At 32.2% G+C, this 26,488-nt stretch overlaps 1 protein-coding gene and 2 long non-coding RNA genes across 3 annotated transcripts; 1 reads left to right on the forward strand and 2 right to left on the reverse strand.

Annotated features, from left to right (window-relative positions):
• Positions 1-1,092: 1,092 nt before the first annotated feature.
• On the reverse strand, positions 1,093-1,553 carry LOC115229752. Its single transcript, XR_003883359.1, has 3 exons — positions 1,485-1,553; positions 1,322-1,453; positions 1,093-1,291 (listed from the first exon to the last, which is right to left on the reverse strand). It is a non-coding gene; the product is annotated as an uncharacterized LOC115229752 (long non-coding RNA).
• Positions 1,554-5,655: 4,102 nt separating this feature from the next.
• LOC115229762 lies at positions 5,656-6,570 on the forward strand. Its single transcript, XM_029800062.1, has one exon. It carries the CDS (start codon positions 5,656-5,658, stop codon positions 6,568-6,570), a length of 915 nt encoding a protein of 304 aa, XP_029655922.1.
• An 18,620-nt stretch (positions 6,571-25,190) lies between these two features.
• Positions 25,191-25,553, reverse strand: LOC118761445. Its single transcript, XR_004997385.1, has 3 exons — positions 25,524-25,553; positions 25,399-25,493; positions 25,191-25,362 (listed from the first exon to the last, which is right to left on the reverse strand). It is a non-coding gene; the product is annotated as an uncharacterized LOC118761445 (long non-coding RNA).
• Positions 25,554-26,488: the final 935 nt, after the last annotated feature.

Below are 26,488 nucleotides of genomic sequence, written 5' to 3' on the forward strand. Positions count from 1 at the left end.
TCGAGAGAAATTCCAAGAGTCAAAGTGACTCTCTCGAGTCGTGTCTTATCCTTGTAATCTTTAGACCGAGCGAGTGAAGAAAGCAAAGCGTCTTGAAGCCGAAGAATCCGAATGAGTCCAAAGCGATTGGAGTAAAAGCAAAAGTTTGAAAGGTGGCCGTACTTGATAATCTTGCGATTCTTGGCCTGTCTCGACGTGTACCCAGGATCGACACCGGACAAAGCAAGATTTTCTTGTTAGAATGGAATGTGTCTGAGCAAATAGAATCAAAAATACGTGCAAGAGTGTGAATAATACCCAATATATTACCCAATTAACATGGGATAGTCTTGTAACTCAAAAACTAGACAAAAAATAAGAGATTTATCACTAAATACATGGAGATTATATACCTTTTTTAAAATTGATGCTCATAATCTAGTGTCATTAATATAACGTCATTTTATTAATACTTCAGAAACTAACAGAATAAAATCGAATTAACCAGCATAATTAATTAGTAACAATAAGTGAAATGTTAGACTATTAGTTAGACGAAGAAATTTTAAACAGCCGCCGCACCAGAAATAATCTCGATCAACTCTCGAGTGATTACAGCCTGTCGTGTCCTGTTATAGGAAAGTGTCATCTTGTCAATCATCTCGCCTGAAAAAACTAAATATCAAAGTATAAACCTGCGTTCTTATTAGCGGCCTCCATGGAATTGCTTCTTGAACTTTGTTCACTACACGTCGCCTCTCTCAGAGCACCATACATTCGAGCAGCGATAGAAAATTCGTAATAACTTTGTAAAACAGAATCGTCAACACTGTCATATATAGAAAAGTTTTCAGCCTGCTTGATACTTTCAGTATTGCAAACGTCAAACGTAGTCGGCACAAACCTCAGCAACGATCAGTTATATATACAAAATGACAAACTTGAAATAATTGTAATAGACTTTAGTCGTATCGAAACCCTCTAATCCAATGAGCTTGTCAGATATTAAAGACGCCTCCAAGAAGGTAGGAGCCTTCTTTCCAATATTAGTCACGTGCATTGCAATAGAAGAGGAATATTTACTATAAATAAAAATAAAGAAATCACCGCTGCATTGCTAGTCGCGCTTTATTTCCGATCAAAAAAAGTTTAACAGATTCGGCAGGATATTGAGCGAGTTGGTTATAAACGGATTTTATAAGCAAGGAGTGGACACTCCCACAAAGACCCCGGTCTGATGTCATAACAACAAAAAATTTGGGGGTGATTTTTTCCTGAGTTTCTTTAGAAGAGGTTAATTCTTGGTTGAACTCTGAATTAAATATTTTATGAATTTAAAAACCGTCAACTGACTCGTTTAAAACTCTTGCTGGAAGAAGACCTCTTTTGGCTTGGGCGAGTTTTGAGGAGGCAACCATCTTCATTGATTTGGTTATTTTTTGGATGTTTTTTACGGATTTTATTCTCAATGATACTAAATATGTGTGTTTATTTACTGAACATACTTTCTTTAAGCGTGACCATATTTCTATATTTTTAGATAACTGTATCACCAGAAAGTGCACAAGAGAAATAATGTCTAGTGCTATTATAATTTTTAAATATAATTAATTCTTTATTATATTCAAGTTATACTTCTTCTGCTTTCGTATTATTAAAGAAAAATTCTAAAAAGTGTATTGTATTGTAGAAAATGTGAGTATTATTCGCAAAAAAATGATGAACATTCAGGCCTGAAACTTCATTGATAAAATCAATTTGCTCCCTCCTTCAGTAAACCAATTCCCTTTTTTAAAACATTTTCTTCGTCAACTTAGGACACCATTTTAAATAAACATATTTTTAGACAAAAATAAAACACATAATATGTTATAAAATATGTATGAATATTTTAAATGCTGTCCTTTGTGGTAATTATTTTGTATAAAGTGAACAGAACAAAATTAATTTATTAAGGCCTTTTAAAAGAATTATTTCTTCCAATTCTAATGTTAATAAAAACATTGGAAGATGGCTATTGGCCTGTTCAGGACTAACATTTGGTGCAATAACTATTGGCGGGATTACAAGGCAATAATGTTAATATTACTTTAAAGACTGACTGAGTCCGGCTTGTCTATTGTCGAGTGGAAGGTGGTATCGGGAATAGCATTCCCTTTATCTGAAGAGTCGTGGATACGAGAATTTGATAAATATAAACAATTCCCTCAATATAATCAGTAATGAATCTACATGAATGCTAGAATGCCTCATTTAGATTTTGATGAGTTCAAAAAGATGTGGATTTGGGAATATTTTCACAGAATTATTGGAAGAGTTGTCGGAATTACTTTTCTATTTCCGGCTATTTATTTTTGGCGAACAGGACAGCTATCTACTGGAGTGAAGCGAAGAGTTGCTGTCTTCGGCTCTCTGATTGGTCTTGAAGGAATCTTTGGCTGGTTAATGGTTCGGTCTGGGCTGAAAGAACAAGAGGGAATAGTTCGAGTCAGCCCGTATAACTTGGCACTCCACTTAATGACTGCATCATTCCTATACGTAGGAATGTTTTACAACGGTCTCGTCATTTTCCTCAAACCGAGACTAGTCATTTTTTTAAATATTTCCCTAGTCTAATTTCGACTACGCTGGGAAGCGTGGAATTCTTAACATAAAAGTACACGTATCCCTCTTATTAATCTTTTTCACTCTCTTGACGGGTACCATAGTATCTAATATTCAAAGGATCTTTCGTGGCGGGAAGAGATGCTGGACGAATTTACAATACTTGGCCAAAAATGGGAAATCACTGGATTCCTGCAGAAATATTTGAATTAAAACCAACTTGGAAAAATGTCTTTGAAAACGATTCAACTGTTCAGTTCAATCACAGAATAATGGTGATAATTGATTCAATATTCTCAGGGGAAAGTTACCTTTTTATATTTGTTATATTTGTGGTATTCTTTATATAAGTCACCACTACCTCCTCGAGCTCGTTTGGCTTCACATCTCCTTCCTATCATTGGACTTGTACAGGTTATTAGTTGTTGGAGGTTACTTTATTAGGTGGCATTGGGAATCTCGACGCTAATAACATCAGTGCAGACGCACGTAGCTGCTACACATCAGGCCAATTCGGTTTTGTTGTTGTCTGTGGCCACTTGGCTTGCCACAGAATTGAGACGTTTTCCAAAATAATGTCATTTCTAAATACTTTCAGTTGAATTTAAAATTCAAAGAAATTAAATATATTTTGTTCCTGGCGACCAGGATGATTTACATATTCGATAGAGTGACCTACATAGTTTGAGATTCAATTATTAAATTGAATTGTTTTTATGTTTAAAAAACCAAAAACCCAATGAACAAGGAAAAATCATTAACGGGAAGATAAAAACAAGCCATTAAAGTGTCTTTTCTACGTAAGTGTATCTATAATTTTTTATCTAAACTTTATCTCCGACACTAAATTCGTATTTACTATTGTGGACATTCATTTTCCTATTCATTGCCTTATAGTAGGCTGAGTTTCTATCAATCGGATTTAAATTAAATTTGAATTTTTTTGGACTTGAACAATTAGAATCGCCTAAATATAAATTCAAAGTTAAAATACTTGAATTTTCAATTGAGTCTAAATTTGAACAAATCTCTGAATTTTCAAAATGATTTTTAATATTTTCTAAAACATAATTTGATAATTATAACCTGCATCAACAGTGTTTATTCCGCTTATCCCTCGACATCTTTCGAAAGGACTCTGATTTGAAAATGAGTGTACAGCCTTGTTATAACAGTACACTGCTTTTTCGAGAATTTCCAGCCACTTTTTTCATCTGTGTCTATCATTTTGGAAAGTTTTCGGGTGATGGTTTGATTAAAACGTTCTACAATCTCCCGTGTACGGGGATTGTTTGGTTTTCCATGCATCTGAACTACATTGAACTCTTCGCATAGATCTCTCAGAGACACATTCTTGAATTCTGAACCATTATCTGATTGCAAAATTTTGCAAGGTCCATATAGGTAGAAAAGTGATCTTAAGTTTTTGCATACTTCTTATGAAGATTTATGAAAAAGGGTCTGACATATGCAAATCTGAATAAATTGTTGAGAGACCTATTACCAACCTACTATAAACATCGATGACTGTTAAAATCCATTTGTAATTATTATTTACGACTGAAAACTTTTTTAGATCTACAAGATCTAGCTGAAACCTTTCATTCGGAGAAGAAGCAAAAATATGATATCACCAACCTACATTAAAAATTAAAAAGAATTAAAACTTTCAATGGACAGGCAAATTTACATACTTCACAATTTCGAATGACTTTTCTGATTATGTCATTTTTAACAATGAAGTATCTTTGTCGACACTCATTTTCAATCTTGTTTATTCCTCCGTGTGAATATTCGTGTAGAGATTTAGCTACATGTGAATTTCATTGATTATTGTAAAGTCTATATTTTGCTTGTCTAGAAAAATCTTCCGGGAATTTATTTTCCAAACCATCTTTTAAAATTCGATACTCTGAAGAATCTTTGACATAACCTCTATAAGAAGCCATTACAGAAACAAATCTAGCACGCTAAAAATTTTCCAATAAGTTTAGGTTTACCAACATTAAAAAAATAACTTTTTTAAATTATTTAAGTACATGAACAAAAACTAGTTTTAATCAATACAAGGCATACAAGGCAAGGCATAGAATCAATACAAGGATGCTCGCGAGTCTTCTTGGTTGAGGCAAAGGATCTCGCTCGCAATCGTGCGCGGGAACGCGCAAGCAATCCGTTCGGCTGGGTTAATTTAGTTATAAATTATTATGTTTTATACATTTTCGAGTTTTAAAAAAAACTTTTTTAAATTTAAGTACATGAACAAAAACTAATTTAAATCAATACAAGGCATAGTTAAACTTTATAATTGGTCGATAAAAATAATATTTGTGATAATCAAAGGATTTAATTTTGACATCTACTAGGTCAAAAATGTAACCGGTTGCCCATGCGTAACGCGTTGCCCATGTCACATAATGCTAATTATTATTTTTTATCAATAATATTCTTTATCAAGGTCAATAAAGATTAAACTTCATTGGTCGATCGACTTTCATATGTAATTTAACACATAATTTTATAAATATTATTTTATCAAAGAAAATTGACCTTAATATTATTTTTAATTAAACTGACCTTAAATTCATTAAGATATTTTCATGTAAGACTACCATATTTAAAATAAATTTTTAAACGTGTTTGTTGCCCGCGCTATCTAAGTTACACCTAAGATTTTTAATGACGTCCTTAAATGATGCAAAAAACCGTTTTTCTGATATTTGGGATGACCTTTTGTCGCGAGATAGATTTGCCTACCTAAGTTGGGTGGATTCAAAATTGTCCGAGTTTAAAATTTATGGAAAAATGTCATTTAGTTTGTTATATATTAATTCATTTCAGACGACCCTCAATGTCAAATTTATCCTTTGTGGATATCTCATACATTAGCTAGTTCTGTCCGACAAAGATTCGACTTGTTAATGGCTGACGATTCCATTCAAGGAAAGAAAAATACAAAGAAGAGTCTCATGTGTTTAGGTTTTAAAGTTTTTTTGAATAAAATTAGATATTTTAAGAAAGGAAATCGAAAACAAGAATAAGTCTTTTAATACTCCCCAGAAACGCAATCGAATGCAGAGAAATAAAACAGACAACAAAACCCCTTGTAATTCTGACTTCAATTCTAAAAAACGTCTCAAATTTGACAATTCCGAGTCTCCAGTATTCAGTCCACTTAAAGTTACCAAAAAAACTCCTGTTAAAAATATTCTGGATCATATAAATAAACTAAATGAAATTCCAACCTCAAATCAGTGCTGTGATTTTGACTCGTATGTTAAAAAATTTGTTTCAGTTACGTCAAAAATTTCTGCTGTTTCCGAAAATAGAGATTCTAAAGACGCATCGTCTCAGGATGGCATGTTCAGTCAAAATTCGCAAAATTCTAGAAATGATTTTTGTGGGGATACAGAAAATTCTTTAGATTATAACACCTTTATTTCTTTTTTTAACTATTCGGAAAATGATACTTCAAAAACAAATGAAACTGCCGATTCGAATGCGACTCTTACGTGTGGGAATTTTTCAGAAATTATTGGTTCACGTGAAGGAGAAGAACGTCTATTTGATTTTCCCGTTTTAGTGGATGAAACTAATCAGAATAATTTTATTTCCAACTTAGATGATATCTCAAGAACCGACGTTGTTTGTAATAAATATTCTGAATGTGAAACTAACGACTCTATTGGAACTTATCAAACAGATTTGATTAATTTGAATAACAGGGATGATAATTCCAATATCATTGAAGATTCTTTAACCAACGCTAATTCAAACTCTTTAATGATAAACATGGACATCAACCGTCCATTTAGAATCTTTGGATCCGATGAAAAGAATACGCCAGAAACCTGTTGTTCAAAAGAATCTGAAGTTAGTGAGACAATGGATTGTGAATTTACTGGGGATTCTGATTTCCGCGAACTGGACCAATGCAACGGTAAAACTCTGATAATCGATGATACAATCAATTTTATGTCGAATTGACGACCTTGGTTATTAATACATTGATTTTTTTGTTATTACATCAACTCGAGTTCTATCAACGGCTGACAAATTCGAACTTAATTCTTATCTAGAAGGTTACCAATACTTGGAAGTGGAGTGGCATTTAACCAGGCACCGCTGTGGGGACGACGGGCCGTCACAAAGGAGGTCAAACGATGTTGATCAAGGGATGCGCGGAATGACTTAATACGCGATTGAAGGCGAATTTCCTTCCGAGCAAATTGTTTTTGCGGAAGGTCAGAAGTTTCATAACCAAGCGAGTGCCACTTCAGGACCGCCGATGATAACTCAGGAGGCACGTAATATTTAAAGTCAGTTGAGAGAACCGTGAGTTTCTGACATGAAGAAAGTGACGAAAGGTACGCAGGCAGTGCGACATCATTCGGGCAACGAAGTCCGAGGTCTCCGTGGCGTATAGGGAATGATGCTTGGCTCTAATCCAAAGAATCAAATTAACATTGAATATAGATTGATCAGTGAAGATGTTTTCATGCAGAAAGCATGGTACACTTCTGATGGAGTGAAGCAATTTTGGCAGAGCAAAAAAGTTTTTGGCTAGAAACAAGCCGACAAGCACTGAGACACGCCGGGCATTTCCCGATTCAAGGGCCGCAGACGATGACTTAGTTAAGCCGGTATAAGACAAGTGAACATCCCTCTGGAAGATAAAGCATTTCCTAGGCTTCTTCCGGGTGTTATTAGTTAAACAAATAAGGCATCGAAATGATGGAGACGAATTGGTATGGGATGGATTCATAGGATTGAAAAAGTGGTGATATGAAAGGAATTATAGAGAAGGGATTAAAGGAGAAATGAGAATTAAGAATTGGAAAGAGAAATGAGAAATTGATATTAAAAGGAATTATAGAGAAAGAAAGAATTGTTTGATATGAAAGGAAATTGGAATTGATATGAAAGAGACGGTTGCCCTACTCATCACATACGGACTTTTTATTAAATTGGATTCTCCGATTTGAATGTCGAGCTTTCTAGTCTTTATTCGGCCGCACTACAATAAAAAGAAGCTACAAGACAAGAGTACACGGGACTTCCTACCTTGAATTTAATTAAAATAATTAACTTTCTTGTTCTCTTGATCTCAAAAATTGTGTTTGTGAAAATAGAAGCACAAGAAAAGCTTAGTTACTTAGGTGCCCATGCCTTACCTGTAAATATTTCCTCATGTACAAGAAAGGAAGTGTAGATTATTCCACTAATTATTGATCATTTGGAGTAATTATTTATAAGTTTGAAAAGTTATTTTCCATCTATATTAGTTGACTCTATAATTGGGTGAGGAATCAATTTGTTGAGTACGAAATAACTGAAAACGAGCTATTATTAAAAAAGGAAGAAAAACACGAGTTTATTTCAAATGACAAAACATTAGAAATGGAATATTTAAAGCGTAAAAATTGATTCGTTCTGGCTAATTGTCAAAAAAGAATATCTTATCATAGCAAACAAAGCTTTAAAAGTTTTGGTTCTGTTTTCAACGACTCATCTCTGTGAAAGTGGATTTTCTACTTTAAAAAATATAAAGCATAAAAAACGCGCCAATTTACTATATGTAGAACAAGACATGCGTTTATCCCTGTCAAGGATAAGGAGAAATATACAGAGCTATTCAAGAGACATCAGGCTCAGCATCTCACTAATTTTTGTATTAATAAATACTGATAATTCTTAAAAACTATATGAGTTCCGTAAACCAAATAAAATGTCGTTAGGACGCTCTCTAAAAGGTTGGGAACTACTGCATTAATGATTGATGCGTCAACACTAATTCTTGCGCGTTCGACGTTAAATAAGAATATTATTTATGATAATGCTGTTAAAGTCATCAAAATATTTAATTAATACCGTTCAATTTTTCTTTTATTAAATAACTTCATTGTTCAAGGTTTTCCCGATGTTTATAACTAAATTATGTTTTTTTGCTGAATTTTGTCTAAAAGTATATAAAAATTCATTAAGGTAACAGAAAACTTTTTAGCTATAGTTATGTCAAATAATAAATTTTTAAATAAATATATTAAATGTATAATATTATAAATTAATATATAAATTCTAGCCTAGTTTTAATTTAGCATATGAGTAAGGAATGTCTTAAAGAACGCTTAACCGTCTTGGTTATTAATAGCTTTGTTGCAACACTCAACGTCGGAAATTTGGCTTCTCGAACAATACTTGAGGTTGATAAGTTTTCTATATTACAAGATTATGGATATTTTAGCAGTTTGTATGCCAACTTGCTACTTTAGTCTCCACAACGGTTTGACGCAATTAAATTAATATTTATTTAGGGTTTGGAAAAAACTTTTGTTCTGGATTTATCATCGATTCACTTTTCAAATTTTACAGAAACATCAAGCAAGAAAATTTTAACAAATTTAACTACGTTTTAATTGGTAAAATAAGTAATTTACATAATTAGGGTACTTGTACTCAAAATTAAACTTAATCGATGTCCATAAAATTATCGAAGATATGAAATTTACTAATCCAAATATAAAAATTCGTATTGCATTTTTTAAGTTATTAGTTTGTGATCCTGTTATGGGAGACAACAACAGATATGTATTTATTATATATAAATATTAGTACTGTCATAAAGATTTGTCGGATGCTTATATGAATGGATTTATAAAACTCTGTGATATTCTAACTCCTAATCTATTTGAGACAGAGTATGATTTTATTTAATATTGATAGAATTCTTACTGAATGTAAAATAAATAACATTCAAGAAGCATTTTTTCAAATGCAAAAATTAATTCACATGGGCCCAAAAATCGTTATTCTTACCAGTATGGAATCATCTGATGAAAATTATTTACTTGCTCTCTTTTGTATGGCCACTAAACGTAATATTGATTGGATTGTATTTTGAGGTGGATTTTTACAATACTTTATTAAATTTCCAAAATTTCATGCACACTTTGCAGGAACTGGAGATGTATTTTCATCTTTGTTTTTATCTTGGATAAACAATACGCAGGGCGACCCAGTTGTATTAGATTTCTAAAATTATTATTCATTTAAAGAAAGCTTTCGAGATTACTGTCAACATTCTCCACTTTATTTTAAAGGATACATTTGATTATGCTAGAAGTTGAACTTTTTATACTTAAATCAGAGGAAGGAATTGATCCTTTCACTCTCGATTTGAGGTTGGTGGAATCCGAAAACAGGATTAGAAATCCATTTATTGTTTTTAAAGCTGTGGAATATAAAATGCCTACAATTAGTGTGATCTTTTGTAGATGTTTTTAGATTTTAACGTGGACTGCCTCCAAAAATAGAGTTATTAGTTTACATTGTTTTGTTAAAAAATTGATTCTTTGATAAAATACTTTAACTATACCATTTCCCATACTAAATGGGATTAATACCAAACTAAGTGGGATTAGCAGAAAACTAAATGGGATTAACGTCAAACTAAGTGGGATTAGCAGAAAACTAAATGGGATTAACATCAAACTAAGTGGGAAAATGGTACAGAAGACATTTGCATAAACAGACAAGGAAGAGGACATTACGGAAAATATTCAATGGAAAAACGGAAATTGATCATAGACACACACGATAGAGATGGAGATTGGCGCTCTTTATGCAGGTCTTTGGGAGTGAAAGAAAGGACCGCATATTATTGGATTAAAAATAAAAAAATTGAATTACTTCCTAAAGGAGGAAAGATTTGGAGTAAAAAAAGTGAAGAAATTATATCTGCTCTATTAACTTGGATTGAATGCGATTGCCAGATCTCACTGGTCGAATGTACTGAAAAAATTCAAGCTCAATTCAATGTTACTGTTTGTGTAAATACAGTAAAAAATTGGCTTGATGGACAATTAATTTCATTGAAATCACAATAAACATGAATACAGAGGAAAATAAAATAAAAAGAATGGAGTATTTAACACGTCTTTTGAATGCGAGATCTAAAGGAAGAACTATAATTTGGATAGATGAGTCAAATTTTAATTTATTTTGTCGTCGTAAAGAAGGACGTTAACAAATTGGATGTCGGTCTATTGTTCTTGCACCCAGTAGCAGAGGGTCAAATTTACATTGTATAGCTGCAATGTCATCGTCACAAATATATAATTTTAAGTGCAGAAGAGGCTCATATACAGGGGAGTCCTGTAAAACATGGTTTAGGCAACTTATTAATGAATGTGATGCATCAGGAGTTACACATCCAACATTCGTAATTGATAATGCTCCTATTCACAGTCAACTTGAGTCTGTAATAAATCCAGGAGAAAATAGTGAATTATTAAGACTAGCGCCATATTCTTATTTAATCAACCCAATAGAACTTGCTTGGAGTTCATTCAAAGCTGAAGAATTCGTGAAAATATGGATGAAACACAACAACACAACGCACCGTGTGTCCGGTGTGCTTAATCTGCCCAGTGGAGTCCCACTCCATGTTTACTTCAAAAGCTCAGGAATTAGTCAGGAAATAATTAGTTTTTTATTATCCGGCTCAATATTATTTTGCCATTGATCAAATATCCAAAGTAAATAAAATAAAAACTTTTTTGAATAAATGTTGAATAAAAAACTAAAATTAATTAAATAATCTAAAAAATTGTGTTCCCTGATAAACTATACCATTTCCCATACTAAATGGGATTAACACCAAACTAAGTGGGATTATCAGAAAACTAAATGGGATCAACGTCAAACTAAGTAAAGAAGAGAATTCGTGAAAATATGGATATAATTATAAATTATAAAAAAAATGCAGAGGGACTGTCAATAACCGAATTCAGAATGAGAATCTTGGAAAGGATTGCAATTGAGGCAAAAGAAGTATTAACTCCACAAAAGTTAATGGAATTCTCGAATCATGTGGAGAGATATTACCCCTCAGTTATTCGATGTGAAGATTTAACTGACAATTCTTTTTTGTAATAAAAATTTCTTGCAAAATAGAATTTCTCACCTGCAAAATTGGTTTTCATGACCGCAAATTTAATTTCTTGATTGGAAAATCGATTTTCCCAGTCGCAAAATTCATTTACTATTTGCAAAAATGATTTTCCTAACCGCAAACCGGATTTCTTACATGCAAAATTGCCATTCGACAATTCCCTTAGCCACCCAATTGCTTTAAATTCTTTGTTGTGTTTTATTAAATAAATTATTTTTTTTCTAAAATTGCCATTCTTGACTGCAAATTTAATTTCCAGATTGCAAAAATGATGTTCTCAGCTGCAAAATTGACTTGTAAATGGTATAGTGTGTCGGCAATATTTCCCTGTATTCAAGAAATAAAGCCTACACAATCTTTAGACGTAATGGTTTTCATGCTATCCACAATTATTTGTTCAAGTATCCGTGTTCGATACTCTTTAATTGATAAGCCTTCTCCCTGTTGGAATAAAATTTGGTTTTTTTTCGAAGCGATGTCTCTTTTTACGTGAGCTTTTACTTTGGACCATACGTTTTCGATGGGGTTAAGCATTGGGCTGTACGGACCGAGACGAAGAATATGAAAATCATTAAATTCTTCCAATCGAAGAACTTCTTCGATACCACTGTGAACTGGTGCATTGTCCAACACCACAATAACTGGACCACCATGTTTAATCCGTGCTTGCCTCAAACAAATTTGCCGAAATATTGCCGACATTAACATAAAATTTAAAAAAAAAGAATTTTTTGGTGTTAATCCCATTTAGTTTGGTATTAATCCCATATTGTTTGGTATTAATCCCATATTGTTTGGTATTAATCACATATTGTTTGGTATTAATCCCATATTGTTTGGTATTAATCCCATATTGTTTGGTATTAATCCCATTTAGTTTGGTGTTAATCCCACTTAGTTTGACGCTAATCCCACTTAGTTTGATGTTAATCCCATTTAGTTTTCTGATAATCCCACTTAGTTTGGTGTTAATCCCATTTAGTATGGGAAATGGTATAGTTTATCAGGGAACACAATTTTTTAGATTATTTAATTAATTTTAGTTTTTTATTCAACATTTATTCAAAAAAGTTTTTATTTTATTTACTTTGGATATTTGATCAATGGCAAAATAATATTGAGCCGGATAATAAAAAACTAATTATTTCCTGACTAATTCCTGAGCTTTTGAAGTAAACATGGAGTGGGACTCCACTGGGCAGATTAAGCACACCGGACACACGGTGCGTTGTGTTGTTGTGTTTCATGTATAAGAGACTTAACCAAATATAAAAGCCACTTACAGTCTGTTTAAAAAAACGTGACCACTTGAAAATGTATGTTTGTTTAATTTTTGTGATTTATTTTTGAAAATTTACAGGGAATGATAAATTTAAAACCTTTCCAAACTTGTTGACTTTGACCTTGGACACCACCCTGTTCGCCTTATACATCACTTAAATTATCTAAGATATAATGTGATATTTCTAATTTATCAACCCATTTTTCACTGTTGTTTATCATTTTTGACAATTTTCTGGTCATCGTTCGATTAAATCTATCGACAATTCCATGAACCCAGGAATTATTCGCCTTCCGTAGATTTGTTTGATGTTAAAATCAACGCATAGTTGTGTTATTTCTTGATTTTTGAATTCAGACCCATTTTCAGATTGAAAAAATTTGGATGATTCATTTGGGCCAGGGGTGTCAAACTCATTTCGCTTTGAGGGCCGCATTTATAATAATTTCTCATTAAGGGAAGATTAGTTCTGATATTTATTATTAAGAGCAACTAAATTATTGAATTATCGCCCTTTAATTTTGGTGAGAGCTGCTTCCAGTGGATTGACATCTTTTTTTAGATACAATTTTTGATATGTCAGGCTGAGCTATTCGTGTAGTTCCGACTTTTATTAAAGAGGATAAATGTTCATCAGTTAGTCTTGTTCTTTGAGCAGTTTTTGTCATTTTCATAACTGAAAAAAGCTGTTCACACACATATGTCGAACCAAACATAGCAATGATTTTTGTTGCAAACTTTTTAAAGTTTTTAAACTTTCCAGGAAGATATGAAAAGAAAGCAGGTATTCCAACCTCCAAATATTTAGCTTTAATTATAGAATCTGATTGGATTTCCAATAGTTCCACTTGTAAACTTTCATCTGCATTGGAAACATTAAAAGAGAATGGTGATGCGAATAATGAAAATTGTTGTTCAAAAGACGAAAAATCATTAAATCTTTCTTGAAATTCCTTTAACAACGATTCTAGTTGTCTTTCATACTGAGAAAAATTCATTACATTATGTGCATCAACAGTACTCCTGAGCTTTTTGCACGTAGGAAAATAAGATAAATCTTCATTTAATAGCTGAAACTTCCATAATTTTATTTTCGAAATAAAAAACTTGATATAATCTGACAACTAAGTTATGAGCTTGTCTTTGCCCTGCAATTCTAAATTAAGGTCGTTCATATGTGTGGTAATATCCACTGCAAATGCCAATTGTTTGATCCAAGATTGACTTTTCATTTCGTCTGTGTTTTGCCGTTTCATCTCCATAAATAAAATTATTTAAATCTTTTAACAACTTTGTGAAGTGATAACCAGCGGACTAGAGTATAAAAAGGAATGTCGCTGAACTGATTATTAATATCTGTCAGCAATTTACTAAACTGCCGGTGGTTGAGGGAATGACCTCTGATATAGTCTACTGTTTTCGTGACCAAACTAATGGTATTTTCCAGTTTTAATATCTTTGAGCACAAATATTTCTGATGAATAATACAATTAAAAAGAGCATGCTAAATGAAATATTCGAATTTTAACAAATCAGACATTAATTGGTGTTTCAAATTGCATGCCATTTCATTAATGTGTTCGGCAACAGTGTTTCTTGTTAATGAAATATCTTTAAACAAGGTATTGCTTGATGAAATCACCATCACAATATGATTTTCTATTTACTGCAAGCATTCTGCTGATTTCATAGCTTGCAATGACTAATGCAGTACTTCGATTATGATTTTTTGTGAAATGAGTTTGTAACACAGATAAATTTTTTCGCAATTCATTTAGCATTGAAACACTCATTGGACCTTCTTGGTTAATAAGCAACTTAAAATACCTTCGAAATAATTGTATGATAGATGATTAGATTGATAATGCCTCTTTAGGTTGTATTCTTTCGGTATAGCGATACACATGTTACATATCAAACAATGTATTTTTCCATCAACCATTGTTCAAAAATAGAGAAGTTCCCATTTATCTTGAAACATTCTCTGTTCATCTTACAAGGAGCGCTTCTTTTTTATTCAAGAAGAAGCACGTGACATTAACAAACACGATTTAAAAATACAATTAAAAATTTTAATTAAATGTAAAAAATAAAAAATATATTTTTGCATTTTATAGCCATTAAATCAGACCGCACTTATGTTTGGCAAAGTACGCTGAGGGCCGCACCTATGTCTTTCGAGGGCCGCATGTTTGACACCCCTGATTTAGGCGAAACAAAGATCTGAAGTTTTGACACACTTCTTTACCAGGTAGTCATTCAAATGTAAATCTATAAAATTAAAAAAAACCAACCTACTATAAATGTCAATGACCGTTAAAATCCATTTTAAATTTTCGTTTAGTCTTGAAAATTTTTTCAGATCGATTATATCTATTTGAAAACGTTCATTTGGACAAGAAGCGAGCACGTGGTAATTTATATCTCCAATCTACAATTAAAAAAAATCTTGAACTTTTAAAGAACGCGAAAATTTGCAAGCTTCAAATTTCGAATGACTTTTCTGATAATCTCATGACCTTTGTCGACATTCATATTCAATTTTATTTACTCCTCCGTGTGAAAACTCATGTAATGATTTCTCAAAAGCTCCATTCCTTTTTCATTATCGAGAGATATTCTTAACTTGGTTGATTTAAGATAAAGTCTGTAAATTTATTGCACATTTACAATATCTGTCATTGATAATGGTGAATTTCTCCATCTTCTTTATAAGTCTATATTTTCGGTGCTTCGGAAGATCTTAGGAAAATTTGTCATGTAAAGCATCTTTTAACATTTGATATTCAATGCAGTCTTTTACAAAACCCTTGTAAGAAGCCATTGCAACAAAATAATCTTTAATGCTAAATATTACGCTATAAATTAAGGCTGTTGGCAATGTCTTCAGGAGACTAGCTGCTAAGCTCGCTTGCAGACTCGTCTCCTCTGACCTTGGGGCATTCTTCGAGCCTGTCCAACTTGGGGTTGCTGTTGGGAACGGTTGCGAAACTGCAGCTCATGCCTTGAGATCATACATCACCAGTCCTCTCCTGCTTCTTGACCTGATAAAGCCCTTCTCAAACTCGATATAAAGAACGCCTTTAACTGCATCCGTCAGGACCACTTCCTCTTGGTTTGCCACGACCACTTTCCCATTTTGTACCTCCTGGCACTCCTGTCCTAGGAAAGACCCAGCTCTCTAATGTTCGGTACCAATATCATCTCTCATGTACGGGGGTTCAACAGGGTGATCCCCTAGGACCCCTCTTCTTTGCCTTGGGAATTAATGAAATAGTCCGGTAGGTCTCCTCTGAAATGAATATTTAGTATCTGGATGACCCCACCATTGGCGGCTCCCCATACTCAATCCTCAAAGATGCTCTATCGTTGGCTTCTGCACTTTTCAAGATTGGACTGGATATTAACTGTCCAAATTTTGAATTAGTTAACCTCAACATTGGTCACGAATGCTTGTTTCTTGTATGCATGGAGCAACTCCATTTCCTGGTCCAATAAACGGAAGATTGAGGCGAGCCTAAAAAGAGTTCCAGCACTCACGGTGCCTTGGACAAAAGGCAAGCTTTCGACTCCTACGAGCATAGAAGGCCACTTGATGGTATATGGACGATCAGATGAAGAAATGAAGACAAGGCCCACATGACCACTACGCGTGTGCCCGGGTACTCGCGAGGAAAATCGCGCCAAAATGAGGAGTCTTTTCGTGCGTGTCGGGATCACGAAATTTTTTTCTTTCTGTCCTAATTGGAAATTGCTATTTTATGTTATCAAAAAAGTTCTGTATAATCTAAAAATAATAGATTTCAGATTTAAAAAATATTTGCTCTTTAAAAAATTAACTATAAATCTTAAAAATCTCGCACCTCCTAAATTTTTGCGCGCAGTTCCTGTATGGAACCGCTGATTTATAGGACTTACAATTCCATGGTTTTTAATAAAGTAGTCTATTGAATCTATTCTAAACTCTTTTTTTTAAGAAAACTTTTTTGACCTAATTTCTTTTCAGATTTGAACGTAGAAAACGGTTTTTGACTTTCTCCTGATTCCATTTATCTAAAATATTTGACAATTTCATTTTCAAAAGTAGGATTTAAAACTTTTAATTACACCTTGATTTAAAGGATTCCCAAACAAGCTGCTTCCCGGATTTAAAAGCGAAAAGCGTACAGCCGTAGGGACGTTTTGGATTTTTAAGGTCGAGACCCGTCTGTTCCAGAACTGAAGAGAAACCAGCTCTTTCCAGGGCTTTACGAATTAGATTGTTAATTTCAGTGTGCCGAGAAAATCGGCTGGCACTCGTTCTACAAAACAGAGGATGGAGCCCAAGGACGTCAACTTTAGCCCCACAACAGCGGGGTGAGGTCTGCAGACAGGGAATCCAAGGAGATTGCAGATAGCCAAACGGAGTTAATCCCTATCGAGGACAGTATCCAAAAGCGGAGAAGGAAGTACATTAAGCCAGGAGCCTGAGTATGGCTGACAGGCGGAACGGAAACAGGCCCATCTGTGTTAATCGAAAAGCGGTTCCAAGTTAGCTGAAGATCGACGGCAAAAAATTTTGTCCCAATCCCGCTGAAAAATGACATCGGAAGGGAGTTCAGAGTTATTTTGTTTCAAAGTGAAAGGACCGAATAAATATTAGAGTCCAACAATGATTCAGTAGTTTTTTCCAGAATTTTTTGGACAAGGAGATATGATCCAGACGCCGAAGAAAGAAAGGCAGAAAGAGCCAACTGTAAAGGAGGCCCAAACCTCCGTGACTCAATATCCGGTTCACTTAATTTTTGATATCTTTTATCAAGAAAAAATTGGCAAATTACATAGTTTTCCGATGCAGAAGTGACGCCCTTGTCAAAAATTTGAATACTTACAGAATTTGGTGAATTAAATAGTTTACTGTCCTAAGGTTCCTACAAATATTTGCCGACCACGTAGCTAACCAAAGGAAGAGGAGCATTAGAATCCTCATAAGCTTAACCAGGTTCAATCTGGATCCGGAAACGTACATCTACGTCTACAAAACGTGTGTACAGCCAGTCCTCACATATGGCTACAAGGGCTGGTACGGTACGGAGGAGAATGACTACCTTGTCGAACAGTTGGAAAAAACAAGACGTTTTGCATTGAAACTGGCTTATGGAGTACAACTTGACGGAATGCTAGGAAGCTTGCGAGAATCCTCTGTGCCTACGATCCGGATAGTCTTGGAGAAAAGTTGTCGACACTGACTATAATTGGGGATACGCATTAAAAGAGACACTTCGGTGCCTCGTTTAATCTCTCCGTGAACGATCTTTCCTTGTTTTCTTTCGGTTTCTGTTTTTGATCAATAAACAACATTTCATTCCATACTTGTAGATATATATTCTTTGAGGTAGGGAAATTTCTAAATATATCAAACTAAAAAAATACAATAAATCTCAGCCTCTAACTAAAAATAGGATAGATAAAGTACTACTATAGAAACAACCACAAATAAATTTATTTACTCTTTAAACGGTGAAAAGTCTAATATTGGAAAAAAAGTTATCTATCTTTTTAAAATCTTTGATAAAATGACTTAAACGGCTCCCCATATTGACGTATCAACGTCATCAAGTTAGTTGAAATATGGAAGTAACTCTTCCCCATCTAGCTTTTCCTTAATGAAAATTTTATTTTTTCAAAAATTCAAACACCTAATTTTAATTAAAATGTAGCAATTTGAAAGTCAAACATATGAAGATTTTTAGGAAAATATTTATTTATAAAATTTAAAAAAATTATTTCAATCTTTAGATTTTAAATTTTTTCTGGATATTTCAACTGCGAACAAAGAGTTTAAAATTTGGATATTATTCAGTTATTTTCCTTTTTAAGATTATTTGATTTTTTATTGATTGCTATTAAGATTTTGTTGAATATTTTCATAATTATTGTTCCATTACTGTGGTTACTCGAAAGAATTTGATTTTATTAATGAAAAATTCCATTTATCACAAAATACATGAATACACTCCCAAATTGCTATGTGTCTGAAGCTGAACCCAAACCTCACAAACCTCGTTATTCAAAAATAATATCAAGAACCACCGAACTTAGGGAACGACAAACTAAGCTTTCATGTGAAATAAATGCTTATAAAAAACGCTGGCTTTATCAATATCCATATATTCCAAATGATTTTATTACAAGTAGTACTTTGAAAATATTTCTTGGTAGCGAGGAAAATTGAATACAACGATATAAAAATTCACTATAAAGAAAAATATAAGGACATGAAGGACCACAACTTTCGTCCGGTTAATATAAAAAATATTATTTTCAAGCTAAATGATTTTCTATATCCGAAATTTGAAACTTTGCCTCAGAAGGATCCTGCTAATATAATTTTTAAAAATAATAAATTGAAAGAATCAGTGGATTATGTTGAGAAGCCTACTTTTAAATATGTTTCATATGGATCATATATGCAGTCGAATATTTACAACTCTAATCTGCCATTTGATACTCGCCCTCTTCGTCTACCAAAAGTTGACCTCAGTTTGCAGTTGAGGCGCGACAGATATCCTATAAAAAATTGTTCTTTCTCTGTAAACAAAATTTAAAAATATTAATGTCTAGAGATTTAAAAGAACTGACCGATCAGCATACTCAGCCTTGGTTGAACGGGCATTTAAAAAACTCGGAATCATACCTGCACAAGAATAATTAATAACTTTAATAAATTTATATAAAACATATGCTTGGAGTTTACAAATTTTAATTGAAAATATCAGAAATGGATCACTATATAACTAAATATTTGTTTATATAATCAAATTGTTATCAAACGTTGGTCGTATGAAAACAAACGTTCTGGGCCGGCTCCTCTGGAGGATCTGATTAATCTGAATTTCAGAATGCCGGTCTATGTTTGTGCAAAACCGTTTAGCCGCCCGGTGCGAAAAGATTAACGACAATAAGCGCATCGCAAAACCAGAGGTTTTTCATCAGAGAACAAGAAAGTTAATTATTCTAACTAGAGCTGTATCCTGAATTATTAAGTCTTTGTCTCATCAGTTTTCTTTAGTTGTTGGCAGCTGTAAGAACGCCAAGAACCTCGTGACGTCTTATCCGGTAGTCCATACATAATTGGAGTCCGTTTGTGAAGTCATTTTAAATTTTACTAGAAAAAAACATTTAAGTGAAATCGACCTTGTCTATGTGATAATTATTAAATTAAACAACATAAAAAAGACCGAACATAAATAAATACTTTTTGCTTCAAGAACCGCTAAAAATAGAAACTAAGTTTCAAGAATTATTCATTGAATCTGTTTAGACTTATATACTTGTTAAAATTAACTGTGTACTTAGATAGATTTCATAATGTCCCCATATACTTAAGTACTTTTATGTAATTAAGTAATATTTATCTGAAATTCGCGTTTTAATATGTTTTTATGGGACAAAAATCTCTCAAAAAATACTTCGTCCTACTCTGCAACAATCAGAGTATATGTAAAAATAATTCGACATGTTTAATAAATTTTACAAAAAAATTAAAATGGTATAAATACTGCAAGTATTTTGGTTATTAAAATAAAGATGTCGGGACTACGATTTTTTTTATATTTACAGAGGTGAAAAATGTCAATTCGCTATATTAAGAAAATATTTAGATTTGGAAAAGTTTCTTCCTTTGAATTGTTTAAAAAATATGTTATTATATTTATAAGTTACGTCGGATAAAATATTCACATCATTTTCCCAGTTAGATCTCTTGTTAGTGACTATTATCGGATTCCTGATAATTGTTATTTTTTTCTTATCGTGGCATCTGTATAAAAAGAAAAAAAATAATAAATGTAGAAATTTTTACTAATTAATAGAAAATAACTACAAACTAAATCAGTTTATGACTGAAAATGACTGAAATCAGTTTATCTTGGAAATAATATATTCTGGATTTTTGAAACACCTATTAATAGGTGAAATAATTAAAAATATTCTCGAAACCATTCTTGTATTCTACAAATATGCTTTCTAAAGTTTTTTTAAGTAACAGACTTTATATCTGGGTAAAAATTTTTAGTATGCCTTGTGGATTAAATCCAATTCACTTGGTAAAATGCAATATTTTTAAAGCTTCTTTCTATATTTTCTTTTAGATTATTTATTTACTTACAATTCAATAATCTATATTAGGTTCGTACTTGCACTGTCGGATTAGTTGCAACGAAAAAAAACAGAGAAAATATAAAGAATTATTGCTAGAAATTTCGCCATAAAAAGTTTTGCAAATACTGGACAACATTAGTATTTTTCTAATACGGTTAACCTCATTAGTTACGATAATCTCATTAGTTGGGAACTACGGTTAACCACAAAAATCATCTAATTGTCAAAAAAGATCTCTGATTGTTTAAAGGGAGCTCCTCTGAACAATTTAATTTAACCCCATTTGACTATGAACAATATGAAAGAATTTTTCAACAGACATTTTCCGGGAATGCTTTCTTTTATTAATAAACTTACAGGTTTATGATTTTTTGATTAAGCGTAATAGCTCGTACCTTATTCCCGATGCCTCTCTCATATGTCTGTGGGGTCTTTGTCTAAAGAATCGGCTTCATGCTTATGAATGATTATGATTAGACAAGAAAGGATCGATTCGCCTCCTCTTCGAACATTAATAAATTAGAATTGTTAAATTACTTATCAAAAATTTTGGGTTGTGACTTTGATAAATTCGTTAAATATACAATCAATAAAGCACTTAATTAAACAAATAAAAAATATCTTTTGAAAGTGAGCTGAAAATTAATAAAAATAGAGAAGATCCCATCATAGTCTCAAAATTATTACGAAATAATTTGTAGATGTATTCGTAATAGTATTACTTTTTACACTTGAATATTATTCAATTTCTTATTTTTATAGGATAGCAGTCGATTATAGGACGGATAATTCTGAAGTATGCAATTTTTATACAAATTAGACAATGCATGCCAAACTCATATAAAGTGTATTAAAATAATTGGTTCAATTTTATTGCTATTCATATTTTTAATAGGGAATGACAAAGAAATATAAAGGTTATCCATGATAGGCATGACGAATATAAATATTTTTGTATTAGAAATAGCTAAATAAAATAAACAATAAAATATATTAAAAAATATTTTTATTTATTTTCAAGTCTCACTATATATATGAAGAGGTCGAAGAATAACACAGAAGGCAAGAGAAGTAATTTTGAAAAATCTTTATGATTATAGATGTTTCTAAATATGAAGAATGCTACCAAGAATTTTTTCAGTATTATATTAATAAATATCATCAATGGAAAAAAATAAATGAAAAAAATCACAAGAAAAAAAGAATTGTATTTACTGAGACACAAATCAATGAACTTGAAAATAGATTTAACTTCAATCAATATATTAACTTGGCGGAAAGAGAGACTTTAGGAAGAAGATTAAATTTAACTCAAGAACAAATTAGAACATGGTTTCAAAATCGTCGATACAAATTAAAAAAAGATACAAAAAACACAAATTTTTCATATTCACAACTTTCCACAAATCAAATAATGTCCCAAGATTATTATTCTCCTAATGTGCATATAAATAATTTTTTTGAATATTATAAAGAAAATAATGAATGCTATTTTATACCCACACCATTAAAAGCTACCGACTTTAATCAAAAAGATGAGGCCCCACATCAAAAAATCAACATTCATACAAATCCTGGAAATGATAAAAAGACTTGGACGTCACAAGAATATGAGTATTATCCAGATTATCCAGAATTTCAATAAGTATAAAAACATAGTTATTTATATTATAAACCTTGACCTTAACGTATTTGAACATAATCTCTAATTCAATTTTTAATTAGGCCATGCTCAAATATAAACCTGATCAATTTTTACTAAAACAATTCCGTTTTATAAATAATATAAACAGATAATGAAAAATTATTCACAATATTTTGAACTTCGCGGAACTCCTAGAATTTTGCGGGGAACCTAAGCGTTCAGCGGAACCCAGGTTGGGAAACACTGCTATAGAGACTTATCGTGTGGCTATCTTTGCGGCAATGTTTTTCCTTCACCTACTCTTTAGCCTCGGCTTCATAGGTTGTTTCTGCCGAGTACAAATAGAGAGAAATCTCCTCCATTGTCTCTAGAGCCTTACCCACGACTGTGTAAAATATGGCAAGATTAATAAAACTCAAAACGTCAGTTCTGCGTTGCCACCGAGGTATCTTTTTGGTCACTCTCCGATCTGCAAGGGGGACAACACAATTCGAAGAGATATGGCTACTAAATATCTCTTTAACCTGCAATGTATTTTTAAAAAAACTATTTAAGTCTCGAAACAAAAGAGTTTATTTAGTTAAAAACATAGAAAAATTAGAAAGGAAATATCATCAAACCAAATTTGGCTGAAGTAACATAGTGGGTTTGAGTGCTTGGGAAAATATTTCTAATGAGTGTATTTAGAAATTCTTCCAGACAGGTTATCTTGATCCTAGATACTCATTTAAAGAGTCTTTTTGTATCATAAAAGGTTGAATCCTCTGTTTTAACAAACTTTTGAAATGAAGAGAAATGCTGCCAATATTCTAACCAAATCTTTATTTGGAGATGTAACGGGAATAAAGATTTGTATTTTGCCGAATAAATAAATTCGTAAATAATCAGTTTTATATATTTAGCTTGTTATTATGTTCTGTTTATTATGTTCCCCACTTTTACTTTGTTATGTGCACTGCTTATATAGGGATTTTGAAATACAGTGGAACTTGTCTAAACCGGACTCCGACGGGACCATGAAAATCGGCCGGTTTATACAGAGATCCGGTTTATCAAGGTTTTGAAATTTATGAACATAATCTTACCAAAAGGACTTAAAGTAAGATTCTATTTATTAAGAAAATCTGTCAAAAAAGATTTTTTAAGGTTTGATTTTTTTCACAATGGCCGTGTTGTTCAGAATCATTAATTCTTTTATTGACGGAAGGAGAGAAGGATCCTCCGTGCAAGCGAAGTGCTGTATATCTTCGAGCAATTAACATCAGCTTTTTCACCACAAATGGAGTAGGCTTCAATGGAATAACGTGACTTCCAGTTATCTAGCCACCCATTGGATGTTTTGAAATCATCAAAGCCAAGGGATTTTGCGAATGATGTTGCTTTCGCCTGAATAATAGGCCCGGATATCATATAGTGAAGGGATCTAGCCCTCTGAAACCATTCCCAAGTGATCTTATTTAGATAATCAAACTTGCATTTATTTTCAAAACGCTTTTTCTTGCTGTTTCCATTGTCATCGTATATGTCCAGATATTTAGTAGAGTTTTTCAGAATATCCGATACAGTGCTGGTTTCAATACCATATTTTTGGCTTAGATCTTTCTGTGTTAACTTGGGTGTGCATTGATAATCTTTTATGAGTTGAACTCTGTGGTTCAGGTCGAGTTCACAACGAGCACGTTTCATTGATATTAAGTCAAATATGAAACTTATTAACCTTTAAAATTATTATTTTTTAATTTTTAAAAATAACAGTTATTTTTAATACCTCTTTGTCCGGTTTGCACAGTGTGAAAAAAGCCGTTGGGACTTGACATTAGGGCCGGTTTTCAGAATATAGAGGATCCGGAATAAAGAGGTGAAATTTATATTGAAAAATACTGTAAAAAATTAGGACCGGAGAAAACGGTCGGTATACGGAGAGATCCGGTATATTCAGGGGCCGGTTTAGACAAGTTCCACTGTATAATTTACGTTTATAAAACCTACTCAATAAAATTTGGGCCTTCTTCCCTCTTCAAAAATATAAGCCCCGGCCTTCTAATATAAAGAACACGATATTTAATTTAAAAAATATTAGATATTAGTATATTGATTAAAAGAAAAAAATCTTTTTAAGGCTCTAACGAACTAGTCGACAGCGTATCATTTTTTTCACTAGATGTAGAAATGGTTGATCTCAAGTTGTTTAAAGATTCTAATTTATTTCTGTCGGAATATGTATGATACCGGTATTACATTCACTTGAATCCGTTGATTTTATATTTGAATCATATTCGAGGTGTGATATAATACCAACCGTAGAATTATTTGTACTAGCCGCGAATTCATTTCCAACCTCTTGGAGATTAAAATTAGTTTGAGGCTTAAAACCAGTAAATCTGTTTTTATTTTTTAAATCTTCTTCTTGAAACAAGCTTTCAACATATTGATCTAATAAATAGTTGCACAAACAAACAGACAGTATTTGGTTGTTTGAAATATTTGAGGAGCTAAAATTTCATTTCTCAAATCGGAGATATTTCCGAAGGGAGCTTGCTTTTAACTAAGAAATGGTTTTTTACTGTGAGTTTTTTTTGAGATTTAGAATCCTTTAATTCTCCGTAAATAGGAAAATTCTTTAAAATTGGAGACTGAAAATCAATTTGAGGTGTTTTAAAAATATTTTCACTACTATCTGGCAGTAAATATATATTTTCACCATTGCTTATAGTCTTTTTGACCGATTTCGGAATGTTTTTATTAATTTTTTTGGTTCTATCAATTATATTATTTTAGATATTTTTTTAATACATAAAATCTTCACTTGTAATTATTCTTATGTCCCAAATCTTTTTATCCACGGATGGCTGTATAGTTTTTGAACTTTTAGTGGAAGCATCCTCCATCTGTTAAAGCATACATAAAGTTAAACAAACCACTTTATCTGGAACCCCAGTACTCAATTTCTAATAAAATTAAAATTAACAAATTTTGACTTTAAATATAAGTACATCTCCTAAATCATCTGATTCAATTTTATTTGGCAACTCGAAATCCTCAAAAATTTCCTCAGTGTGATCTATAGAATTGCAAATTTAAATTTAACTTGTTATAAGATCTTCAGATACCTGTTTTTCATCTTTTTCCTGATTCACCTTTTCCTCTAATTGAGCGATAATATCGTTTTTTGAATTTATTATCTCAATTAGATTATCTTTTTCCAACATATTAAATTCGTACTCAAAAACTATACCAGTAGAATTTACCTGAACGTTTGTTGTATTTATTCTACGCAGTTCGCTGATTAATTCGGTCTCCTACAAAATGTAAATTATAAAAAAATTGTTGGTTATATTTTTGATTGATAATATTAAATTATAGATTACTTTCTGTAAGCAATGTAAGCAATAAGAAGTTGCTGAACAATGTTTTTCAATCTAAATTTTATATGTTAATAATTTCTAACAATTTTTTCAAGGCGTAAATTATGTTTTCTGAGAAGATCAATCTCATCGTGATTTAAAATATTTTTTTCATTCGATTTTGAATAATCTCCTGAAGATGTTCTATTATTCTAACCATTATGTTATTTGTGTTTATTTACCGTATTTTTTGTTTCGAAAAGGAATTTAATATTCTTGGTCAGTTCCAATATTTCGTTTGTTGCCCATAAACTCTTATGGGCCATTTCATTAACATTAATCAGATTATGAGTGTCAAGAGAATATTCAGACGAATAGAGACCTAAAATAATTAAATATTATGTATTAACAATTGTATCTATTAATGCACTTTAAAAAAGTATCAATTCGTTTTTTGAGCAAATTATTCTGCATTACTAGATTGGTTAACATTTTTATTTGGTGATTTTTAGGTGACTCCCAAAAACAAGCTATTTCGT

This window comes from Octopus sinensis, unplaced genomic scaffold (genome assembly GCF_006345805.1).
Source record: "Octopus sinensis unplaced genomic scaffold, ASM634580v1 Contig13666, whole genome shotgun sequence".
In the NCBI taxonomy this organism is placed as follows: Eukaryota; Metazoa; Mollusca; class Cephalopoda; order Octopoda; family Octopodidae; genus Octopus; species Octopus sinensis.

Excerpts from the sequence above, each read along its gene's own strand:
- LOC115229762 (XM_029800062.1), top strand. The coding sequence starts at position 5,656 with ATGCAGAGAAATAAAACAGACAACAAAACCCCTTGTAATTCTGACTTC.